The sequence below is a fragment of the Meleagris gallopavo genome, chromosome Z, assembly GCF_905368555.1.
Source record: "Meleagris gallopavo chromosome Z, MGAL_WU_HG_1.1, whole genome shotgun sequence".
Lineage (NCBI taxonomy): Eukaryota > Metazoa > Chordata > Aves > Galliformes > Phasianidae > Meleagris > Meleagris gallopavo.
Genome location: NC_139435.1, coordinates 13,230,887 through 13,251,602, shown reverse-complemented (window position 1 = coordinate 13,251,602; position 20,716 = coordinate 13,230,887). Strand labels below are relative to the sequence as shown.

The following is a 20,716-nucleotide window of genomic DNA, read 5'->3' as shown; positions in this document are numbered from 1 at the left end:
TATGTAATCTATGCAAACATATTGTTTTCTTATTCCCACAAGCTCTGCGATGTCAAGCAAGGATATTCCTTATTATCTTTTAAGTATTATTAACTATTGTGTTACCAAACTGCTTCCCATTCCTGAGTATCCGAACTATCACATTTCTGAATCTCCTAAATACTTTATCATGACAGTTGTTTGCAAGGAAGCAGTGGGACACACAAGTCAGTGTGTGTTTCAGATGCATCTAGCACAAAGTGAGCAAGACACCCAGAATGGATCCCTTAGGGAGCACATGAGCCAGTTGTCTGAGTTCTCTGTGCTCTCCTGGCAATCTAAAAGAACACAAGAAACCCATCTCTTGGCTCACATTCAAATCCAGGCAGACAGTGTGCTGCATTCCTGACAGTAAGCAAATGCAATTCTTGTCCCAAGCACCCAGATCCTTCCAACCTGGGTGCAAATCTGGCGTGCAGTTAGCTGAGAGGAGTAGACATTTCTCTTCTTATATGCTGTTGCAACACAAAACCCAAAGAGAAGGCAAAGTGTTATATTTTAAGCAACTTTTTTCTGTCTAGACAGTCAGCATTTGTAACTGTGTAGGAATGGAGCCAGGCACAGCCTAAGATGGCTGAGCAGGGGCATGCAGATGGGGATGAGACTGGGGCAGGGATTGATGGTTGCAGAGGAGCTGAGTTGGGGTCCTGGGCCCGTACCAGCTCAGTACATGGTGTTGGTATATACAAATAATGGATTAAATCACCATTTATTCCCTTGCAGTAACATGAAGCTACCCCCAGTCGCTGAAAGACTTCTCATATGACCCCAAATTTGAGCAAACTCCTTTTCTGATACCTCATGTATCTGCTAGCTCATACAATTCACCTCTCTCTTCCTCCAATTACAGTGCCCTAAAAAAAGAAGCATGAGAAACCAGAATATAGCATAGTGGATATACTTCTGCATACTCAAGTCTTGTGATCATACAGAGTCAAGAAAACTCCCATACTGGCCGATGCATTTTAACAATTTATTGCTATTGTCCTGTTTCAAAAATAAGTGTCTGATTTTGTTTTGTAACTGAAAGTAAATATTTGCTTCAACAAAATTAGCAGTGAGGACAGCAAACAGCAATAGCTTATCCCCTAGGTTGTTGAGAAATTTGTGTTTGTCATCTCCCTGGCTTTCAGCCCTGTAATAACTGTTACATCAGCACTGAAATAAACTGCAAGTAATGGAGCAAAAAAGTTCATATAGTAAGTCGTTGAAAAAGTGAATCACAGCAAGGATCATAAGGAAAGAAACAGAAAAACAAAGTGCATCATTTGGCAGTGTTCACCTAAGCATCTTGTGTATAGAGCGCAGTTTCCTTACCCCTTCTTTAGGAAGATGTGACAGCTCTGGAAAAGTCTCAGAGAAGAGCAACAAGGATGAGTGATGCTGTGGTTAGCTACCACTTCAGGTAAGTCTAGTTCAGGACTCTTCAGACTGGAAAACAAACTGATATGAGAGTGAGAGAGACATAAGGACATGGTTAGTGATGATACCTGATAGGTCATGTTGATAGTTGGACTTGATGATCTTGAAGGTGCTGTTTTTCCAAATGTGTTTAAAAACCGTTTGGATGTGGTGCTCAGGGACATGATTTAGTTAGGGTAGTATGATTAGGTCATAGTTGGACTCAATGATCTTTAAGGTCTTTTCCAACCTGAGCAATTCTACGAGTCTATGATTCTGTAAGATTCTGTGGTTCTATGAAACCATGAATGACATGGAAGGGTTTGACTGCAACTGCTATCCCAACATGAGCAGGAAGCCTCACTGGAATCTTGCCAAAGGCATGTTCAGAATGAAAGCAGGCAGATTCTTACTTGTGCTAGTTACACTGAGAATCTCCTTGCCCCAGGATGCTGGGATGCTGCGTGTTTTCATAAGCTTATCAGATATGTTCATGAAAAATAAATTTATTGGTGATTGCTAAATATACAGAAGCTGGATTAATCTCAGGGAGTCCCACATCTGTAAATGGTTAGTGGCTGGGAAGGTGCTTCTAAGCTGCTATTTCATAACAGAAAGAAAAATTATTCTGTCAACTCATAAAATCAGAGTAATCTTTCACACAAATCAAAAATCAATTGAGCAACATTTTGATAAATTGGAAAAAAGTTAATTTATAATATACTGACGTGTAGGAAAACTCTGCTTGGATAGCTCACCGTTGAGCACCCCACTGATTTGTTATCACAGGATGACAGAAAAATTCAGGCTCCTCTGTTTCCATATTTAATCCTTTTTAATACCGTTGGCTAGATAGGATGATCAGATGTTTAAAACATCTTGAGGGAGAAGATCCTGTTATGCCTTCATTTGTCTATTTGATGTAGAGATTTTCATAAATCTGTCTCTGGCTGCTTGTCCGATGTGCGTTTGGGTAATATTATTCTGTGGGCTGAAGATTTCTGCATATGATTTACAGCAGTGTGGAGCACCGGGAGCACTTCATTAGCTGTAGTCATGGCTTGTCACAGGGCTTGGTGTCCAACTGGCTCACATGATCTTCGCCATAGCCCAATCTAACAAACTGTTTGTTGTGTCTTCATGGTGTGTGTTCAGTGAAATAAAGACCACAATGGCCTTTTCCAGATGAAAAGCGTGCAGGCACACTGAATGCTACAGGATGATTAACTACCTAGTTGCAAAAATAGGTAATCATACCCACAAATCATGAACTCGCACAAAATAGCAGTGCCCCAGTTAATCAAACATTTTAGAGGAGAGTTTGTTGTCTGTGTGAATCACTGCATTACTGAAGCTCTAGTGTAGTCAGATCAGGTGCTTTTGTGTAATACAAGGATTATTACTCTGTACATCTGTTTGTGCAAGCAACATACTCTGCAAGAAAATCAGGTAATCTGTATTCTCCTTACCAGGGCAGCTAAATGTACAAACTAAACTTGGCTAAACCTTGCTGTCTGTGTGCAATAACAAGCCTGCACCAAGTAAGGGACAGGAAGGGCACGGCAGCAGGCATTCACACAGCCTGGCAGCACCAGTGCAGGCTGCACAGCCCAAGCCCTGCGATCTTTGCTTGGGAATGGCAAGACATTAGCTGAGAGAGAGGGAAGGGCTGAGCTGCTGAAATTCAGCAAAGCAGAGCTGGTCATATGGCAGGCAAGGATCAGTGTGGGCTTCCCTGCATCTGCAACCAATGCATCCCACCATTCTGTCCAGGAGCAAGCATGCCAGGAGGACCTCAGCCCTCTCAGGACTTAAATACGTGCTCCTGGTTGTATAAAACTTGGGCTGCGATTTATCCTGATGATGACATATTGACCATTTAAAACCAGAAGCAACTGAACGCAAGCACATGGCCCCCTTCCTGGAGCCAGGTGAGAAGAGTCTGATTGCTGGAGAAGGGAGTATACACGGCTCTTCTGCTCTCTGATGTTTGTCATCTTCCCTCAGCTTTCTTTTTAATAAAGCCAAAGTCCTAAATTAGAGATTGCTAAAAGGACTTGACAAAGAAAAATGCAAATTAACAATTTATGATAAAGCTGCTTTTCAACATTCAGAGCTGCTCTTTCTGAGCATTGAAAGTGTCAGTTGTGCAAAGGCTGCAGTTAACGAATATGCGTAAAGTGTGTTAATTTGCCTGTAATCATAATGTTTAACACAATAGAGCTCCAAAGAGCTTTTCCCCTGACATTTCTCTCTCTGCTGCTATCTTTTTGCAGCTATGAATAGATTTTCGATTAAATAAATACAATTTTTTAATGCAAAAAAAACCTCAGTTTAAATGATAAAGATACCAATGAGAGAATTCAGGTATATGTTACTAAATTATTGCTCAGTGAACCCTTTGCTATTTTTTTAATTTGCCCTTTTCTCAGATATACAGAAAAAAAGAAGGTGAAAATTCTGGAAAAAAATAAATAACTTGGAGAATTGTACCGACAATCATGCCTGTTAGCCCTAGTGCACAGAGAGGAGGGGCTTGGACTGGAAGGTCTCATGTCTCCTATCAAACCAAAGCCAGTTCAGGATTTCTAGCGAGGAAGATGGAAGAATGTGCCTGGGTGGGTTTGAGGTTGCCATCTCCTTGGCTTCACAGTGGTGGCTGCACCATCAGCGAGGTGTCCCCGAAGGCTGGGGTGGCCAGCACGAAGGCAGAGCTAGCCTGATTGTGTGATGGCTGTGTTGTGTTAGCCAGCATCTGCAGATTGTGGCCACAGGGACATTGGGTGGTTGCTGCCTCCATTTGATCAGGTGGAGAGGTGGAGGGAGGAGGTTTAGCAGAACCCTCATGGAAGGAGAACATCCATGGCAACTTTTGGTGTCTTGTGGGACCCAGTGCACCTCCAACACTGCACAGTGCTGGTCTGTGGCTCCTCAGTGCTCCCCTCCTGGAGATCTTTCACAACACACAGAGCACTTCAGTACCATTAGACATGCAAAAGAGAGTATCTTTATTCAAGTACTTACACTCCTAAAAATGGCCAAGATGAAAAGGAACAAAGCAGTTTGGGGATCTTTCTCTCTCTATTTTTATTGTTGCAAAGAGGACAGGTAGCTTTAAATAGTAAAGAAGACGACAAAACATATTTTCCTCCTGCTGTTCCTCACGCATCTTCTATCAAATTGCTGTGGGGTGGGGAGCTCAGAGCATTTTGACCTTACAAATGGGAAACTCTTTTTTTTTCTGAGGAAAAGGAGATCCTGATTCTTTGCATCAGTTCAGTTGCTTTTCTGAGGTTAGGGTGCATCTTTGCACATGGGATTACCTTGTGCTGGCATCTCACAGCACCTCCCCCACTCCCAGCACATCAGGGACCTCACGGTGCCCAGGTGAGATGCAAAGAGCGTCATGCTGGTGGTAGGGATTCTACAGGAATCCTGCTATGGCCAGCTGTCAGCTAATCAGGCTCTTTGGGTCTTTCTGTTTCCAAACCCAAAAGGCAAACATGGTCCTCATTTGATGGGTAAAATGTCCACTTTCATGACAATATTTTTCTTTCTTTCCTTTACCCCTTACAAGCAAAAAAGGTAATGGAGAAGGTGCAGATCTTGCATCAGAAAATGAAGTTCTGCTGTGACTTAAAGATTCAGTTTTCCTGGTTTCCTGGAGGTCTTTGAAAAGTTCTTCTAACACTCAGGTTTGTAAATTCTCAAGGGAATAGTGCGATTAGGCTTCCAGTATTTGAAACATTAAATCATATTTTAGTCACCTCTTCAACATTCCTGACTTGTGCCAGACAGAAGACAGTAAGCCCAAATACAGTAAACACACCAGCATGCACGTAAGCTCTAGGCAATATCTGTGCTCCATCAGTCATGATTTCTTTTGGGAGAACGTTCTCCCCGTGGTACTGTTCTGCTCTTCCCCTTCTTTGTCTGTACCTGAATGTGCCCTAGTAACCCTCAGTGTATGATTTTGGTACTATTTGCTTTATTCAAAATCACAGCCTCTGAATCACATCATCTTTCATTTTAGTCAGACAGTGAGAATTCTGGAGCTGAGGAGTATTCATGCATAGCTACTGAGAGATGTCAGTTGGGTCAAGCCTAATTAGATAGCACACACTCTAGATAATTAATTTTTTTTAATAGGCAATTGATCATTCTTTTCTTCAGCTGCTCTAATTCTTCTGGGAGACCTCAATGGTCATCATAAAAATAAAAACAGATTCTTCAAATTGAAGTTGCATCTCACCTTTCTCATTCATAAGAAAAATAAAGTGGAGTTAATGTGATGACATCAGAACTCTTTTATTCTTAATTCAGGTATCTTGTTCAAAAACAATTAAAATTCCTTCATTGGTTTGGCCATATAGAAAATGATCATTTGTGCTAGGCAATTCCAGCCTTCCAGCTCTGATCAGCGATTGTCTCTCCCATGCACTCTCACCTTCTGTTGTACTTTTGGGGCTCCCTGACACTCCACCTTAGGTGAACCTCTTACTTGACTTGCCCTTATTATTAATGATTTTCTTATTTAAAAAAGCTCCAACCTCTAGGATTCAAAGAATTTCAAAGTGAAGAGTCCTTTGCTGTTCATCCCTGTGCTCTACTTATGACTTTTAAGTTTTGACCTTTGGCTGAAGGAATGACCTGGTTACACCTACTCCTACACCCATGTCTGTACACCCTTAATTGCATCGTGTTGTTTCTATGCAGATTAGATAATTTGGGTTACTGGCCTCTGCAGTACAGAATCAGTACACCAGTGTCAGCTGGACGTTAATGACTTAAATTGCCTTTAATGAATTGAAAGGTGTTTTGCATGACCTTCTTGCCTAGAGTAAATGGCAGAAAAAGAAGGCAAATCTCTGATGCAAGTTGTTTAATTTGTTCGTTTGGACTAAACCACGGCAGCAGAACAGTCAGCTTTCTTCTCAAGGCCCATCATCTTTAGCAGAGCTGAAAAACCACTCACTAGGACAATCTTTAGAGGGCAAAGGTGGTGTTAAGCAGCAGTTGCAGGTAATGTACAGTGGGTTTTGGCAATTGCAATGTGCACTGTTACATTTGTTCGAGGTTCTACTACTTAAAACATGGGGAAAGGAAATCGTATAGCCAGACCCATGAACTGGGAACACCCCTTTCTCAGTCGCCAGCAGCTGGCTGTGATACAGCTGGTGCCCCAGGTTAGAGGACACCATGGTGGTCTGTAGCAGCACTATGGAGCAGAAACCATGACTAGGATAGCCCATCGTGCCGCCAGGCTTCTGGAAGTGGGTTGGGTGGATTAGTGGATAGATGGAGAGAATGAGAACAGTAGAGAAGAGCAGTAGCAGATCACAGCTGAACTGCAGATTGAACAAGAGAAGTGAGTTGCAGGGGAGCTGGATATGTACAGGGAATGTGTATAGAAGCTGCAAGCCAGGGCAGTGAATGAACAAGCACTGGGAATAGGAAGGCTTGTTGGAGGAAGTGTGGGTAGAGCAGCAAGCCTCAAAATGCTGGTAGTGAGAAATGTTAATGTTGATGTAGAGACTGATGTCTGATGGGTCACCCATGAGACCTCCTGTGGGTTAAATCCTGGTGGGCAGCATAGGCTTGCATCTTCACCAGCTTCATCCTTCAGCAATGTCATGGAATATCCTGAATTGGAAGAGATCCACGAGAATCACTGAGCCCAACTCCTGGCTCCACACAAGACCACAAAAAATTCAGACCCTATGTCTGAGAGCATTGTCCAAATGCTCCCTGATGGTCTCTGTAGGCTCCAAGCACAGAACAAACCCCATCTCAGGTTGCAGTGTCAGGGAGTGAACAGGAGAGTTCAGGATGCAGTGAGATGAGAAGCAGAGATGGCTGTTATCAGTGTCTTTATCCAAGAAAAATTAACAATGTGATGATTTTATGATGGGCTTATTGGTGTACAGATCTTCTCTTTTTTTTTTTTTTTTTTTTTTTTAAGTAGGTGAATAAACCACTGAGTCTAAAAAAACGTGATGGAAAAAAGCCAAAAATGTAAGTGACTTGGCAAAATCTATAGTGAAAAAGTCATGGGACTGGGTGCTGTAATTTCTAGTTCCTAACCTTCTGTTTGGTTGTCAGAGCTACACTTCTACACTTTCCTCTGCTGCCTTATCTTGAATTACATTAATTTAATTACTTTGATAGAAACAGAAGCAAGACCTCAGGCTGGGATTTTCAAGGGCAGTTGAGGCCCTTGAAAGGGCAGTTGAGGACACCCACTGCTGGTTTCTAGAAGATTTATTTGTCTTTGAATGCTACTGAAAACCCAGGATCTCAGTTACCTCTAAGTAGCAGTATAGAGAATTTGAAGTTTTGTTCTCCTTTCTGCAAAGCAGGTCAGAACAGTGGTGTGTACCCTGGTAAAGCCATTCATTGCTGTATTTTTTGGTCATTATTTGCAGTCATTTTCTTCTTTGGCAGGTGAGTATACAGGCAGGCTTTCTATAGTAAATGTTTAAGACATTTTCAAAGAAATGCAAAACTAAGAGTTGTGTGACTTACAACAAAATTACAACATGTCCTTCTGCATCCAACTCTTGAATTGCCTCCGTGGTATGTTAATCCAGGTGCTTTAGTGGAAAGGCTGAAGACTATAAACTCCTCAAAAATGGATGCTTTTGTCTGCCCAAATAACAGAATTTGATGTTTTCACTGTCAAAACATCTCTGTCTCAGCACCAGTGACTCTGCTTCTCTTAGCACTGCCAGCTACAGGGAGGAATGGTATGTTACCTACCCTTCATGGCAGCACTGACTTGCTCTGGACCCACCAGTGCTTTTGGCAAGGGAGCTATGAGCATGCTCCCCTGATTAGTCTCACTGTGTGGTTCCAACCACCCTTGCAGTGGAGCACCCAGCAGTGTGAGTAGGTCATATAGGTGTTCCAGAAGACATGCATATAGGATTATTCTTGGGGGCTGAGGTGCACACATTAAATCTGCACAACCAGCTGTACTCTGTGTGCAGACCATGCTCAAGTGAGTGCATGTGCAGCATATTTAGCATGGGGCTCTCCTGCAGATGGCACAAATGTCAGCATAAGGCGTGAGCATCAGAGACCCCAGGTGACTATCCCTTAGGACGCAGAGGAAGATTGCATCCTTTGTGCTTTGCCTTGCCATAAATGGATGACGAATAAAACATTCTGAGTCATGGAGAAGAGCACAGTTCCCATAATTGCAGGTGAGCACTGTGAAGATGACATGGCAACACCACCAAATGTGGGTTGCAGAGAGTGACAGAGAAAATGTCGTCCTGCAGAGCCACCTGCTACAGAGGCATGTGACCTTTAAAGCAACCTTAGGAAAATCCTCAGCCCTGCTGCTGGGGTGAAGGGCCAGGAGGTACACCCCAAGACCTGGGGCAACTGAGGGCATGTCTTTATAATGCACCTCTTCCACTGACTTTCACCTGAACAATTTCTGTCTCGTATCAAGATTGCATCACCTCAGAAAGACACAAAGGTAAGTGTTCACCCATGTTTGCAGCACGATAACTATGAAGCTGTATTTGAGAAAGAAAAATCCTTTCAGAGTGTGTGAGAAGCTGTTTACAGTACCACGCTCACCAAGGTTGTGGCAAGGATGCTGTGGTGCATCTCTCAGGGTGAGGAGGCCCTTAGGGCTGAAGGTCGAAGTGGTATGTATTCATGTAGGGAGCGGAAGCAAAGCACCATTTCCAGATCAGTCCTTTTTCTGGGAACAGTTTGTGTATGTGAAGAGGGAACAGTTTGTGCAGAGTTTTCTGTGTAAAGAGGGACCTGCTTCTGCTGAGGATGACTTGTGGAGCAGGCAGACAGACACGGATTCACATCACTCATTCCAGCTGCGGCTTTGATTACAAAGATCCAACCGTATCCTTATTCAAGCTATTTGCTAAATCCATCGTGATGGGTAGCATGTCATGTTTCTTGGAAGCAGCCTGTTTTGGGTCACAGAGTGTAATTAAAGGCAATTAATGAAATTACTCACAACTGCGCTGCTGATAATGCTCCAGATGCCATTACAGCATAATGCTCTGCCATAGGCCCCCAAAGTCTACACATTTATGTCTTCCTAATGTGGTCACTGTGGTCAAACCAGAGGGTTAGCAGTGGGAGAAAAGTATGTTTCATTGTTCTCAGCTCCCCTTAGTCTGGAAATTTCAAGTGTGCCAGTGAAACCCTAACTCTATTTTTCAGTTGTCTATTTCTTGACTGATGGAAAGAAAGGAGACTGGCTGGTGTGCTGGGTGATGAATGCCATGGAAAATGGTCATAGCTGAAATCTGATACACCATTGGGATGTAAAAAATATACTTTACAGTAGTCTACTCTACAATTAAGTATACACTAAATGTGTAAACATCCACTAATGAGTTGTATAATTATGGACTAACTATTCAGAGGGCCTTCAACTTGAGGTAGTGAAATCTGAAAGACTGTGCTGTGAACTTCAAACTTTTCCTCTGGCATCCAGCCTTGTCTTTCCCTTCTTTCTCAGCTGCTGCCAAGTAATTTACAGTTCAAGAAAGGCTAATGGAGCTATAAACAAAGTGCAGATGCCTCTCACATTTCCTTTATTGGCTTGTGGTATGAAAATAGCCACTGCTTGCAGAGGAGGGAACATGAGTAATTACAGAAATACCTTGCCTCCTGTTTATCTGCAGCTCAGGTATGCTATAAATCATCTTCTGTCTTCAGCAGGGCTGGCCTAAGGGACTAAAACCTACTTGCATTCACCTTCTGTCCTCTGGGTTTATTTCTGTGAAGTGTGCTTTATCCTATTGGGATGATCATTAAAGTAATTAAGTTTCTAAAGGATTGACTACAACAAACTTTGTCCTAAGAGCTGTTTTAGGTAGATAGCAGGATATCTTCAGATCACCTCATGAGCCTGTCAGTCACTGTGCACACAGCAAAGTTCTGCATCAGCATTAATCAAAAATAACTCAGTTGAGCTGAATGGTGTTAAAAATGTTCCACAGTAATGCAGTCATGATGGTTCTCCTTAGCACCAGGTCCAGGTTGCCTCATGTTCCCTATGCCCTTGCAGAAATGCAGGCGGTGAAACACAGGCCAGGCAAAACTCACCGTCCTGCTGGGACCCCTCTGAGTGCCACCAAGGCCAGATCCTTCAGCTGGGAATGGCTGCAGGAAAGGGGAGCCACAGGATTAATTTAATACTTCCTTTGCACTGAAGAAGTGAAGAACCTGGGATGTGTGCTGGCCTGGCAAAGCAATGTCTTCCCACACATCACACACCAAGCCTATCTTATGTATCTTTAGCCCATCCTGACTGTCCCACTTCTATTCCCATCCCACTGCTCAGGGCCAGAGCGAGATGGGGATGCAAACTGGGGTCCCCAGCTGGGAACCGGGTTCCCCTGCAGCACCATGGACAGAAGCCATCCCTCAGCACATCGTCAGGAATGTCACCTCCACTGCCATTGCACAGCGTTCAGTTGCACCTCCTCTTGATACTTAGGACACAAATACTGCTGTATGACTGTTGGAAAAAAAAGATGTTGAATAACATGTTGTTGGTGGGGGAGATGGCTTAATCCGACTGCAACTGAGCCAGCACGGCAAGTAGACAAATGCAGTTCATTTCCTATACAGTAACCAAAAGGGTTTTCACAAGGCTGGTCACCATGCCCTGATTCAGTTTTGTCGGGAAAATAAAGAATGTGCAGAGTAGTAGCTTCAGAGGCTCCCAATCCAATGGGTAATCAAGGCTAATCCAATTTAGTTAGAGGCAGAAGATGTTATGTGAAATCTTATGTTAGTGATCAGCTTACTATAAATGTTGTTTATAGTAATGTACAAAGCCATTTAGGATTCAAAGCCACACTGACCTGATCCTTGCATGTGTTGCACAGCCTTGATTCTTTGTGCCCTGGTGGAGCCTGGTGATGGGACACAGCCAAACTCAGAAGTACCAGAGGATTCCACAGCAAAGTCTGACGCTGTCCTTAAGGCTGCCCCACTGTGCACGGCTGTGATGATCATGCTGCTGTTTTGCCTCTGACTCAGACAGAAAGAACAAGAACTGAAGCTGTGTAGGGAAACTGCTGGCAGCCACCTCTAGTCTGTATAGGCTGGGGTTTGAGCCACAGCCCTCAATTTTACCCAAATCACTACCAAACACTATCAGAAGCCTGTGGTCCTGATTTGCCCCAGAAAGACAAAATGCTTGTTCTCTTGGCTCTGTAATCTCCTTTAGATGCGACCTCACAGTTTCATACCTGATGGAGATAGGCTTTTTTAGTACCTGGCATTTGTCTTTTATTATCGTGATAAAGATACTGATCACACAGAGTCTGGAGAAAAACAGACACTAGTTTCAGAGGTGATTCAGCACAACTCTTGATGTGTGTCAACTTACAGATCAAATAAACCAACAGTCAAATAAATTAAAAGCTCTTGCCCCATTACTTCTGACCCATCTAGTTTCTTAGTGAGCAGTTTTTTAAAAATTGAAATTGTGATTTAAAATGTTTATTATGTCTGTGTTAAATGCAGTCTATATTTTATGCCTGTAGTTTGAGTTCAGCATAGAAAAGCCTTGAAGTACTTTGTCTGTTGGTGCTCCCTGGTGGCGAGGTTTGCCTGCAAGAGAACTACAGCAATTTTGCTAGTGAATGCATAACTCTGTATCTTAATTGTTTTAAATAATAATCCAGTGTCATAATGCCATTCATGCCTATCTTTCCTCACAGGACTGAGTATTCATGTAGCACAGTTCTGTTATGATTTGAAAAATGTACACGCCTGTGAGGAAAATCAATTTTCCTTCCAAGGCTTTGTTCATTTCGGTTATTAGTGTTAGTGTGACCTGTAAAGATTTCCAAATCAGATGAGATAAGAGACTCTTGCTTTTTTCCTCATTCATATCGAACAAAGCACCAGCACAGCCAGGTAGATGTGCCACTCAGAAGGGAAATGTTGCTGCCCTTAGGCCACGGAGTGCTTGGGCTCCTGCAGCCAGAGGTGGGGATGTCACTGTAGTGGTGGGCTTGGGGACAAAACATTGCCCAAAGGGGCTCTGATGCCTTTCTTTTGTGCTGAACTTCACCAAACTGAGAAACAGCTGAAAGAGTAGAACTCACAGCCACGAGCCTAATACCTGCAAAGTACCTACATGTGTCACAGTTTGCAGATTAAGACGGACATGTGGAACAGGAGCCTGGCATAACCATGCTGCTCCCAAGCAACACAAACTAAGCCAGAACAGTTTCTTCTGCCCTCCTCTGCTGCCACTCATGTTGCAGGAATTAGTCTGCTGCTGGCTGTATAGGCAAAGCCTTGCTATTAGATTCACGTGAGTAAGCCCCACTGTGTAAACTCCTCCAGTAGGATCCCTCTGTAGCCTTTGGATTCCCCCAAAACACACTGAGATTGACATCTGCACATGCAAATGAAGGCATAAAATAAGAGGTTCATGCAATTTGTAAGTCAAGATTTGATATCTTCTAAATGCACGTGTGAAATATATATTTATAAAATATGCGTCTATTTTAAATTAGAGCCCTCTCAAATTCTCAAGCCCAGTGCAATGACACTGGCTGAGGTCTGTTAGTTTCCCTTAGTGTACAAGGCTGACGTGGCTCCTTTCAGCCTAAAGCCTGATGTATTCCAACAGCTTCTCTACCCCAGAAAGCTCTGGTTGGTGGGAGTTGCTGCATAGTGTCAGAGTACCAGGAAGACTCTCCTTCTGGGAGCAGGATGTTATTATTTAAGCCAGCCTGTGCTGCGTTTCTGAGCCCCACTGGAAGGATCCTGTTTTCTGCTGTGATTCCTTCCTTTACCTGTAGGTGAAAATTTCACGGTGAGAAGGTTTAGCAGTAATGCCTTAGTTCTATTCTGGAGCGTACAATGATTAAGCAAATTAGCTCTCGGCTTCCAGGGCACAAGCTAGAGCAGATGTACTTGGGTTGTGGAGCTGATGTGACTGTTCAAATGGCAATTTTATTGTTGTTCAGACAGGTCTAGAATAGTGGGCTGCCTCAGTGGTTCAGATGCTCAACTGTGGGTTCTGTCACACTGCCTTTCTGTAGGCATTGCCTGGTCTTTAAACTGGTGTAACACGGCACCTATGGCTTCTGGCAGAGCTGAACCAGCTCTGTTGAAAGAGATAGGTTGCAGTAAACATGGGGGTAGGTAAAAGTTCTGCCTGGGAATGCTTGGTGAAAGTGATGAAGATTTGTTAAAGGAAGATTAATAGGAATCACTTTTAATTAACTGTACTATAACTAATTTATACATAACACAATCTAGCACAATCTCAGCCATATTTCCTCTCTGCTCTCCTACCTCTCCAATCAGAGTAGCTTGCTTTTCTGAAGCACTCTGTATTTCCCAACCAAATTGATGGAATAATAGGCCAGCAGTTAAGTTCCTTCTTTTGCCTCATTTAAAATGAAACTCAATTTACAGTACAGTAAGCACGGAAACGTATTTCTATGCTATCAATTGTTGCAAAAGCCCATGAACATTTCTGCCCATATAATCACATTGCATTTAGACTTCTTCATATTGCAGCTCCATGCGGACTTATCTTACAGTGCTCAAGCTAGAAAAATTTTATTACTGTATCTGAGCTATATAGGATTTTGACTTAAATTAAATCAAAACTTGGCATACAAATGATCTGCCTGCATCTCAAATGCATCACGTGTGTTTAGGATGCTTTCAAGGGGAATGCAGGTACACCTCATGCCATCAGCATCGCAAACAGATATTTACCAGCTTTTGAAGACCCTGGCACTCGCATTGCAGTGCATCACATCTGTAGGGTAATGTGTCCTGTTTCACACTTTCTGTTGACTTGTGTTTTTCCTCTAAAGTATTAAAAATTATTGTGAAGATGATGGAAGGCAGGGTTGGACTGCAGGAACACCCTGATGATCACTCGGGCTTTTTTTTGCAAGGCTGAAAGGAGGTGCATGTTGGACGATGTTCCTATGCAGCTTCTGTGGCAAGACTGCTGAAGGAGGGATACTGAATGGGCCAGAAGTATTCTGCAGCTCCCAGGACACTGCTGCTGCTGGCTGTCCATCTGCCCCACCTCTTGTAAAGCAGGATAGTTCAAACCTTGCTTCTGCCTAATGTTGCACCTTTTTGTATGGCACATGCCCTGCCAACACCCCATGATTTCCTGATCTTATTTTAATCTTTTCTTGCTAAGTTCTCTGATGACATCAGTGGTAGCTCCCATAATTCCTCCTCCCTATTTTGTGTTTCAGAGATGATGGATGACCACATATCAAACTTTCAACAAGGAAGGAAACCCACCAGCAAGACGGTGGTGCATCTAGATGGGGAAATTCAAGTTTTGTAGCTTTGATTCCCGGTATTAAGATCTGTCCAGAGCTTCTATCCATGCAGGGAGGCCCTACTATGTATCTCCTCCAGCATCATGTGCTTTGGGCTGGGGTCTGTGGAGAAGAGAGACATGTTTGTCTGGACAGCAGTTCAGTGAAGACATAAGGATGTACTGGTGACAGATGCAGAAAGTTTCTCAACTCCATTCAAAGAGAAGAGGAAAAGGAAGAGGGAGTGATGAACAGCAGAGTGAACCAGCTTATGCAAAACAGAGAATCATTCAATTTCTTCTCATTTTGAAGTACTTGGGAAAGGAAAAATAATAATTTTATGTAAAAGTTTAATTTTGACATAGAACTAACCTGGCCAGAAATGAAAGTATCTGTCTGTACAGTGAGACTTGAAAGTCTTATTCCACTAGGAGCAGCAGGAGCAATGACTCTAAGTTGTAATATGTAATATTTCTATTTCTCCTCTTTGTTTTATGTGTGCATGTTGCTAGACCTTCTCTGCCAACACAATGAAGCCTAGTATAGCACCCAGCACTGCAAGAGCTTGTTTCACTGCTGGGTTGAATGCTGCTTACTTGGTCAGGTGCCACTGTGCTCTTCCAGCCTTGTTCCCAAGGGTACTTGTTGCCTCCTCAGGAAATGCTGTGGTTGCATTAATGGGTGCTGTTGTATCACAGCCTGGCTGCGGTAACCTCCATGCAGGCACATCTCCCCTCCAGGGGCACCATGAAGGAAGGAAAGCTTCCACAGAAAGGATCTCATTTCTGTGTCAGAACTTGGCATAGGCTGGCAAGAAGCTGCTCTTTTTGTGGAGATCCAAGAGCTAAGTTTGGTGCATTTAAATACTTGCAGCAGAACTTCTATGGTTAAATAAATAGGTATAGTGGCATCAGGAGGTGGCAGCTGTAACTTTACACTTTGAAACCTTGTTCCACCAAACCTAAATCTACCAATATGATTTGTTTGTCTCTGCTGCTTCACAGCACCCTCTGCCTGCAACATCAGCCTCTCCAGACCATTGGGAAGGAGGGAAACAAGGTTGCAGTGTCGTGGATTCCCACTGACCAAGAGGCTAGTGATGGGCACCTAACTGCATACACTGTGCCATACAGTGCCATGGGGAATGCTGCCCTTCTTGTCAGAGCATTCAACAATGGACAGAATAAATAAGATATGTTATGGTTCGCTATTCTTATTGCCACAGGGTATATCAAAAAAATTCAGTATTGAGGCTGTTCAGATGGCCTTTCATGCTTAAAGGTGCCTACATTTTTCTTGCACTACAAAATGCCTCCTCATGAGGGATATGTAGGCTGATAAAAGTTCAAAGAGGAAAAATACCTATGTGAATTATTGAATGAAGTGCTAAGTGTATTTTTGTCCGAGTCCAGGCAGATATTAAACTTTAATCTGCTATGTAGGAATAACAGTGTTTTTTTCTCAATGTTTAGGAAGATTTTGAGGAAACAAATGTCCAGTGAATAGGATCAGTTTATTCTCTTAGAATTGCAGACTTTGCCAACAGTGAAGTTGAGAGCAGAAGCTGAAGCTGTAGCTGCAGTATCTGTGAGAGATGATGGGAAAGGAGGGAAAGGAAAATGTATTGCGGTTTGCCACCAAAAGACCTGGAGGTATGAGGTAACCATTTGTGAATTTAATGGGCTAGAATGGACAGTTTTTCCCATCTTTGCATCTCAGGCAACTGGAGAGCCCCAGGAGATGACATTTAAATTGAAGATCTGTTTCAGTTCGGTCTTCCTTATTTCCTTGAGAACGTTATGATTTTTGCTCCCTCCCTTCTGCTCTTTGGAGTTCTGGGTTTCCTTCCTTGAGCAGAGTTTAGGAGTGAGAACATCAGCTGTCCTCAGAACAGAGAGGTGGTGCACCCCTGCCAGGCACTGCGAGAAGCCGTGCAGTGTGTCGAACCACTGTGGCCTAATGCAAATATTTGTGCATCTTCTTGTGTTGGATGTGTTTGTTTGTGAAGAGAGATGTTCTTGCACAGTTCTCTGGAAAATGCCTGCTGCTGAGGGTCTGCTTGTAGAGAGGCTGTGCTAGGCTGACCCTTCCTGTCACCAGACAGAATCTATCCTCATTAACTAGTAACCAGATCAAATATAACCTCCAACCTTTCATTTCAGAGCCTGCAGCATGCCGTGCTGAGGTCATGACAGTCTGCAGAGTTGGCTTTGCAGCTAAGAGTCTTACAGTAAGTTGATAAGGAAGATTTTTATTGGCTTCAGTGCATATAGGTTGATGTGTGGGGAAGATTTTTGTTTTTTTGTTTGTTTGGTTGGTTGGTTGGTTGGTTTGGTGGGGTTTGTTTTTTTTTTTTTTTTTTTGCTTATATCTTTTCTTTGAAAGCTTAAATTTATCTCTATCGTGTACATACATTTGTCTAGTTGCTGATGCAGTCCTGATGTACTGATTGGTTGGAACTTCACTACCGGATGAGAGTATTTTCTGTGTAGAGCACTCTGGAGGAATGAACAAAGTAATTGAGAGAGTCTTGTAGGGCTTCTTCATTGCTCTTCTAAGTTGGCAGTACTGGTACAAGGAGCCAGGAAGGAGCCCAGGTAAGGAAAAAGATCAAGTATCTGCTCTCCTTTTGGTTTATTGGCAAGATTGCTGTCTTCTCTGCCTTCAGTTTGATTATACTCTGTTGATTACACTTAACTCTCTAAGAAGCTTGTTGACTAAATGGCTGCATAAAAAGCATACTGCTCACTGCTACAGCACTGAGAAGACCAACTGGCTTTCTTACTAAAGGAACAAGCGATATTTTCACTTCATAGAAAATTATTTTTCACAGCAAGCTATAGAAGTCAGAATAGCATGGGCTATGTAATTAAAAAATAAAATAACGATTTCACATTTCATTTAAACATTTTCAAAATGAGATAATGTTTTTACATTTCCTATTTTTTGTTCCTTTGTGGCAAAACAGAATGACTGTGTTCTGCTGCAACAGCCTTTACAGTTTGTTGTTGGTTCAGTGGCAGCATGAAGGAAAAAATATTTTGCAATTTTTCAGTGAATAAACACTTTTCCTGAAAAAAAAGCATTGAGTTGTCAGGACTAAGAGCAACACAAGATCTGAAGAAAGGATTCACTGCAGCAAAGCAGTTAGGCAAAAAGGGATGAAAATGAATTTGTAGCCAGTATGCTTAGTCATACTTTCATTTGTATTCGTAGAAAATATTTTTCAGAACACATAGAAAGAATGAAGAGTTATAGCAGGTCCTTATTTGTCACATTCAAGACAATCGCTGAACAGTTTCTTAAATAGAATTAACATGCAGTCGTGATTAATACTGACTAAGAGATCAGATGCCTTTGACTTGCATCCCTTCACACTAGTTTAATTAATACTCTCTCATGTATTATCACTACATTCCAGGTACACTGCTTAATGAAATATTTGTATTGCAAAATAGATTTATAGACCCAGAAGATCAGAAGAGACTAGTCACTAAGATACAGTAACTGTGAGTGTTACGGTTCCTCCTGAGCTTTTACTATCTGCAGATAAATACCTCTGCTATGGAGAAGAGAGTGCTAATACAGCTGATCCTGCTGAGCCTGGTGGTTGAGAGCTGCCAAGGGTGCTACTGCGAACATTATCCATGGGGGTCATGGTCCAGCTGTTCAAAAACCTGCAATTATGGCACGCAGACAAGGCACAGGTAGGGACAAGTCGTCTCACTGCATTTATGGGTTTACTTTTTATATGGAAAAAAAAAAAAAAAATACTTCCAGGAGGGAGGTTCCATGTCTGATGCTTCAGTATCCATAATATATCTAGGAAGAAAAATGGTAGTGTCTAGCAGATGATTGGATTTTAATTGCAAGGTTTAAAGTTGTGTATAGAATGCTGCAGTGCTTCCAAACAAACCTATTATTTCTGCAAACACACAGTCAAAAGAGCCAGGTCCTGAGGTGGCCCTGCCAGCAATCGGCATTGAGAAGCCAGCTCTTTTGAACAGGGCTGGTGCCCAGTGCCCACACTGGGAGCTCTGCCCAGCACCAAGCAGCGCTCTGGAAGATATGAGTTCCAGCATGGCAAAATGACAGAAAGCTGCTTCTTGTACAAATAATGTTGCAATCATAGTTAATTAGAGATTCAACTGCACAAAACTACATGCAATTCAGGAGCATACTCTAAATTTACAAGAAATCCCTTATTTCATTCCTGGCTTAAGGTGTATATAGATTTTACTTTCAAGCATCACTCCAGAGCCACCCACTACCATTCAAGCTTTTATTGATTTAAAACTTTATCAGCCTTAATCTAGAGTTATAGAAATCTACGGTTTGTTTCCTTTCTGGTGTAACTCTTTCAGTAACCTTTTTCAGGCAAATAAAAATGGATGAATATTACAACCAAAACTTCTGTGACCAGCTGTGCACCAAGCAGGAATCTCGTGCATGTAACCAACAAACCTGTCCTATCAACTGCCAACTTGGAGACTTCAGCTCTTGGTCAGAATGTGACCCATGCGTTAAAAAACAAGTAGGTGAATAATGTATTATGCATGTTAAATGCAAGAAATTGTACCTAAGTTTCTTAATTTCAGATATTTGATTTCAAGGAAGTTGGTTCTGCAAAATGACAGTTTAAGTTAACAAGGTTATAACTGTTATAAATTACAACAGTAGGAGCTGGAGGGAACAAGTTAAAATAAGTATATCAAAATAGAAAGGGGCAATTTAGTAGTGTAAATCCATTTATGAGAACTTGCTTCGAAAGTGCCACTGTCATTATTAAAAATGAGTTTTCTACTAAGAGATAAATTATGCTGTAGAGTTCGCATTCCTGTTTTAACAGGAGAATGTCATGGAATCTTTCACACAGCATGACATTTTGTATATTCTGAAAATGAAAGATAATAGGATCAAATCATCTACTGAAAAGAGATAATTGACAAATCATAACTAGCACAGTTAAGAAATGCAGTATCATAGTCAGGATCAGTCTGAGGTTTCTGATGAGACATCCTTAGCACCTTTTCTGCAACCCTAATAGTCTACATAAAATCCAGATGAATGTGCTTAATATCTGTAGGACAAAATCCTCCTGTGGCCAAGTCCCTGGGCTTGTGCTGATTCCCTGATGGCAGAGTTAGGAGTTAAATGTACCTACCCTAACAGAGAGAGAACAGGTGAAAGAACAGGTTCAGATGGGACTGACATAAAAAGCCTTGGCAAACATAGGGTTGTAGGGAGCTTTTTGGGATAGTTACATAGCTAGTGGGTCCAAGGCTTACCATAGATTGCTCTAAGTGTCCATGCAGACGTAGCCTACAGCTCTTCTGAAGGTCCTGTGCAGCTTTAGAAATACACATCTGAACAGCACTGTCAGAAAGCCTGTTAGGTACTGTATGTATATCTTTACATTTATATATACCTACCTTGATGCCAGTGCAGAACGAAAAACGGTTTGGAGCTGGGGGGCCACGAAGTAGCAGTTCTAGGAAACTACCTACAGCCAGGGTGGTAAGTGAGAGTAGAATGAGGAGAAACATGGGAGACAGCAAATAAACTGCAAGAACTGGAAAGGTTCTTATTGCTCTCATTTAAACTCATTTTTGTCATCCATATCCTCTAGTTAAATTTCTAGGTTCCTTACCTACACAACCTTGTGTAAAAGCTCATTTTTATTAGCTTTAAATATTCATGCAAAATATTTACTGCTTTCAAAAAAAAAAAAAAAAAAAAAAAAAAAAAAAAGCTTTTTTGTAAGCTGAACATATTTTTCCTCCAAACTATAAAGATCACTACTTTTGACCTTTATAAATATGAACAGCCTTCAGAATGGAGGATGTGCCCTTAAGATGAATGTGAAGACTGTTGTAGTCAGGCTCCCAGCGAATGGGAATGATGAAGAGGTTAAAGCTCACACAAACAATATAACAAGTATTGTAGATTCCAAACAGAGT

The 20,716-nt window shown here is 42.1% G+C and overlaps 1 protein-coding gene across 1 annotated transcript in view; it reads left to right on the top strand.

The window, feature by feature from the left end:
• Positions 1 to 16,887: 16,887 nt before the first annotated feature.
• The window catches only part of C6 (complement C6), a 28,606-nt gene continuing 24,777 nt past the window's right edge, over positions 16,888 to 20,716 (top strand). Inside the window, exons 1-4 of the mRNA XM_085213611.1 lie at positions 16,888 to 16,986; positions 17,180 to 17,353; positions 18,306 to 18,463; positions 19,134 to 19,290. Coding sequence (XP_085069737.1) covers positions 18,321 to 18,463; positions 19,134 to 19,290 — 300 coding nt within the window. The 5' untranslated portion in view covers positions 16,888 to 16,986; positions 17,180 to 17,353; positions 18,306 to 18,320. The remainder of the gene's footprint in view (positions 16,987 to 17,179; positions 17,354 to 18,305; positions 18,464 to 19,133; positions 19,291 to 20,716) is intronic.